A 5,127-nucleotide genomic window follows, 5' to 3' on the forward strand; every position below is an offset into this window, starting at 1 on the left:
GGCCTGGGTACCCGCAGGCTCTCTCTGCCCGGAGGGGCCCCCAAGCCACAAGCCCTTCGCAGCCCAGACTCTGCCGGGGTCCCCGGGACTCCAGGAGCAGCTACACGTGCCTTCTACAGTGTGGGCTAAAGCCAGATCGCAGGGTGAGGAGTCTGGGGGACCGCTTCAGGGTGAGAATGGCCACGGGGAGGGCACCCAGGAGGGTTCGGGAGCAGATCACGTTCCAAGTTATCTGGATGAAGGTTACCTGGGTGTGTTCATTTTGTGCAGGGATAGAGCTGTGCACTTCGGGCCTGGGCACAGCTCTGCGGGAATCTTCCACTTCAATAAAATCTACGTTAAAAATGGTGGGTGGGTGTGTGTGTGCATGCACGCGCGCACACCCCCCCCCATACACACACTTTGGAGCCTAGAGTCTGGAAAGAATCGTCACAAGGAAAAGGGTGGGGTCCACAGAAAACCCTCTCTTTTGTGTCCTGGGGTCTTCAGGATGAATTCTGGGTGTACGGGGAAGAGACCAGGGACCAGCAACCCAGGTTAGGGGTAGGGGTGGGGGGTGCTGATGCTGCCTGTACTGAGACCAAGCCTTTTATAGCCAAATGACTTCTGAGAGATATGACAAAGCCACTAAATTGATTTCCAGTTTTCACACACATACACACACAGTTGTCTAAGTCACCCAAAACATCTTCAAGAAATATTTTCCCTGAGGGGAGGAGCATGGGTGAGGGTGTGTGGAATGGATGTTGTTTTGGAAGATCAGTTGCTTCTCTTAGATTTTTTTTTTAAGGCACTTCCTTCTGATAGACTTTTGCTTTCAGAAAATACTTTAAAAAGAGATCAAAGCACTCTCTCCCCAACCCACTTTCCCAGTGTCTTCAACCCTTACTTCTCTTATCATCCACGCCACTGGGCTCTGACGCTGTGTATACAGAGTGAGGGCAATTGGCTTTGAAGCCCCGGATTAAGCCGGGCCAAATCCTTGCCTCAGAATAACAAACAATACAGGTTCAACAGGAGTTCTCATCGGTAGTTCATTTTTCAAACGCAAATTCACTGTCACTAACACAAGCAACATTGAACTCAACAGGCTATGAAGGCTGATAGCGGAGATTTATCTGGTGGCAAAACCATGACCTAGGACTAGGGCAGTTAGATGGTTAGGAAATTTTCATTTTGGGGAGGTTTATATTTAAATTTTTGTGGAGCCCACTTTTATCTATGTTTGGGAGAAAATGCAGTTTCTCACATGTATCAAGGTTGGCAGGGATACAAGGAGGCCAAGAGAGGGGTCTTCTCTGCATTTATCAGCAAAACCCTCTGGTTGTCAGAGCCTAAGAGGGGCAGAGACTGGCTAAGAACGGGTTTTGCTCCATTTTACACCTAACATGGGGCGTAGGGGACTCCTGAACACTCAGAAATCGGTTCCTCACACTGCGGTTGGCATTTTATTCACCAGATCAAACTGTTTGGCAACTCAAGGTTACTATGCGATGACAAGGATTCTTCAAACTTTCAAAGACTGAAAGGGCTGAAGCAGGAGGCCTGTGACCCAAGATCTCAAACTGGCTTTAGAACATTCTGGCTCCCTTCCCCAGGGCCTGTTGCTCCCCAACCAGACAGCAGTTATGTCCCTAATCAGCCAAGGTCTCTCGGGCAGAGCGACAATCCACACTGAACAGGGCCCTGTAAAAAAGCAATCAAGGGAATTTATCAAAGTCGGGGTTTTGTTCTGGGAGTGGAGTGCATCATCTGTTTGGCTTGTGTAGACCTGGCAACTGCCTAACTTCCCTGCTCTGGGGTTTGGTTTATGTCTTCTGGGTTCTCCTCTAGCTCTAGCAGTCCAGGAATCTATGCTTCAAGGTTCAGGAGAAAAGTCCTGATGGAGAAATGGAAGTGTCCCAAGAAGGGCTCCAGTAGAATTTGGGGTGCAGAGAGCAGCACCAGACAGGATGTTGGAGAACCACAGTCCAGCAAAGCAAGCTGCATCCAGAGGCTGCTCTTGTGATGGAGCCGAGGAAAAGGAGGGGTACACAGTGATCAGAGCAATTAAAGTGGTATCTGAAGACGGCAGGCAGTTATGCAGGGGAAATGGGGTCTGTGAGAACTGAGGGGCGAGGTGCTGGGAGGGTGAGACTGGAGACTTCCTTAAGGACTAGATCTGGTGTGTGGATAACTCTCTGCCAGAGAAATGAAAGGCTTTGATGAATCCATAATTGGCCAACATCATCATAGTCACTTTAAATTATTATCATCATTCCCCAAGGTCCTTCTCTAAGCCTCCACTAGGATCAGGCACAAACATCTGCCTAAAGCCGGTCACCTCTGGAAGCGTGTGTGAGTGTATGTGTTGGGGAGAGGGAGGGAGGAGGACCCACACAGATGCGGGAAACCCCACTGAGGAGAACCACAAAATGCCTTCTGTTTAAAATGACAGAGGCCAGGCATGCCCAGAGAACATGCTTGCCATTTATTTTCAAGAGACAAGGTGGTTTCTGCTGCCTAAAAATGGAAGTTCTGAACCTTTCGCTTTCTTCTTTCCTTCCCTCCACTCCAGCAGGCACAAGAAATAAACTCCCCTCTTCACACCTGTAATCCACTTGAAAATTTACCAGGCACTATTCACATGATCCCCTGATTTGAGTCTCTCAGCAATCAAAAAAGGAGAGCATGTAGGTCTACAGTCTCCGTTTACCCAACACCCACTGAGCTACAAGGAGGTTTTGCGACTTGCCCAAGTGCACTAAGCTAGGAAGAGGCAGCGCTTGTGACACTTGGCCCCCACTGTCCTCAATGACCCCTCCGTGTGGCACCCCCCAACGCATCCTTCTTCCCCGTCTCTATCTCCAAAATGCAGAAAACTCAGCCCTAAAACCACCCTGCTTCCTTCCCTGATAGAAGTCCTGGGTAGCAGTGCCACTTTCCTGGCTAAGATGTAAGGGTGACCAAGGCCTACCAGTGAGCAGAGACCCGAAGGATCACAGCACCCCTGCACTGCACACGGCAAACAACCAGCATTCCCTAAGCGGTTCTGCAGAGCTGAGTTCTCTACAAAGTAGAGGAAAACGCTGAGTGTGTGCCAGACACTTCTCTAATTATTAATAATATTAGCCAACATTTCAAGTGTGCTTGCGTGTGCCAGGAGCTGTGCTAGGTGCTTGGATACCACTGCACGAAGCAGGACCTGCTCCTTTGCAGATGGAGTGGGCTGGGGCCAGAGGCCCTTCCTTCTCTGTCTGAGGGTTGGTTGCACCTCAGATGGAAGTGGCTGAGTTGGAACCGACCCCTCCCCCCATGGTCTAACTCCAAGTCCCTGGTCCTTGATGCTTCACCATCTTACTCCTCTGAAGGAATTCCACATTCAGGCAAAGGGGCATTTTCACACCTACCCTGTCCCTGGGACCCAAAATCAAGTGTGTGAATGTGGAGGGGGCAGAGTGAGTGGAGAGGGACTCCGGAACCTGAACTTTCCGGCGTCTCTGTCTGCAGCCCTCCGCCTTCACCTGATAATCGCTCTCCGCCATTCGCGCCCCACCCAGACTCGCCGCCCCAGCGAATCTCCCGCATCCCCGGTGTGAGGCTTCCTCCTCCTCTCCTCCTCTCCTCCCTGTTCTCTCCCACAGACACCAGCGCATTTTAAAGATGTTTCCACTTTATAAATCATCCTTCTCTGGCAGCCACCTGAGAGCTGCTCCCCAACAACACACACACAGAGCCCAGCGGCGGTGCCTTCCCGCTGGCCAAAGACCAGGCTGGGCACAGAGGAGCGGCGCCCGTGGGGGGAAGCACTTGGGGCTCCCGGAAGGTTCCGGAAATTGAACAGCATCGTCTCGTTCCCTTTTCCCCATCTGCTGAGGGGCATCTCCGGGACCCCAATCAGTGCAACCCAGAGAAACCTCTGCAGGTCCCCAGTGGGGGGAGGACAAAGCATCCCCCCCCCGGGGGCCAAAAACGCCGGAGCCGAGACTTGGGGCGTCGCGGTCCTTTCTTGCATTTCATTTGCATGGCGTTGCCCCTCCCTCCACCTGCCCCGCGGGCGTCGCCGCGGGGTGAGCCCCGCGCAGCGTTCGGCGGCCAGTCCGGGCTGGAGAAGGATGTGGCCCCAAGTCACAGAGGACGCCCATAGCCCCCAGGCCGGGACCGCGAGGATTTCTAAGGAAGGCCCCCACGGCTCCCACTCGCCGTCCCCGGAAGTGAGTCTCCCAGCGCTGACCTGCCCGCCTTGGTGATGATCATCTCGGTGCCCGCCTCGTGGAACTTCTTCCAGAGCTCCTTCTCGTGCAGGCCCACCTTGATGTTCTCGATGGTCTGGGGACGGGAGGGAGGGGGGCTCGTGTCTGCCGGGCCCGCGGCTCCACGCGGAGCCCGAGGAGCGAAGAGCGCAGACCCGAAGAGCCGTGAGGAGCGCGACAGCCCCGGAGCCCATGCCTCGAGATTTCGTTTCACAGATTTTTTTTCGGACGATTGGTGAATTTTTAAAAATGTTTATCAGTGGCTGAAACCCCCTCCTTCGGGGCCGCACCTACAGATGGGCCCGCAGGGGACACATTCATTGACCAGCCCGGGGTGGACGACACTCACACACATAGACATTTCTGTGACGGGCCACCGGCACAGGCCTAGGGCAGACGCGGGCAGAGGCGCACGCACAGCCTAACCAGGCGCGCACCCGCGGGCGGTGCGCACAGACGGTCGCCGGCCGGATCCCGCGCCTTGTGCTCTTCGGCGTATCACCGCGAAGCCTCTCGGCAACGGCACCGGAGCCTCCGTGCCCCGCAGCGGCTCCGTGCGCACCCGGCGGGGTCGGCTCTTCCCGCCGGTCCCGGGCTTGCGCCCCCGCCCTCGCCAAGCCGTCGGAGCTGGACACTTGGCCCGGGCTGCTCTGCTGCCGCGGGGGCCTCTCTTCTCTCTCCCGCTCCCTCTCTTCCCACCTCTGCCCCTCGCCTGTCCCGCAATAGCCCCGAGAGTTCAAAGCGGAGAAGGGCCCGAAAAGCAGAGAGCGAGAGCCCTGCTCAGTAGAGAGCAGGCAGACAGACCCGGACGCAGTCAGGTCCCCCTGAAAGCGAGTCCTGCCCGCGGTGGGGCGGAATGACAGACAGGCGGCGGGCAGACACGCCGACGCCCGAC

General features: G+C 55.1%; 1 protein-coding gene across 1 annotated transcript in view; it reads right to left on the reverse strand.

The window, feature by feature from the left end:
* Positions 1-5,127, reverse strand: part of TBX4 (T-box 4) — a 29,221-nt gene that overhangs the window by 20,180 nt on the left and 3,914 nt on the right. The window contains exons 3-4 of the mRNA XM_021718945.1: positions 4,586-5,008; positions 4,214-4,428 (exon numbers count right to left, since the gene is read on the reverse strand). Of these exons, the coding sequence (XP_021574620.1) occupies positions 4,214-4,428; positions 4,586-5,008 (638 nt within the window). The remainder of the gene's footprint in view (positions 1-4,213; positions 4,429-4,585; positions 5,009-5,127) is intronic.

Source organism: Carlito syrichta, unplaced genomic scaffold, assembly GCF_000164805.1.
Source record: "Carlito syrichta isolate Samal-C Ts95f unplaced genomic scaffold, Tarsius_syrichta-2.0.1 Scaffold314028, whole genome shotgun sequence".
NCBI lineage: Eukaryota > Metazoa > Chordata > Mammalia > Primates > Tarsiidae > Carlito > Carlito syrichta.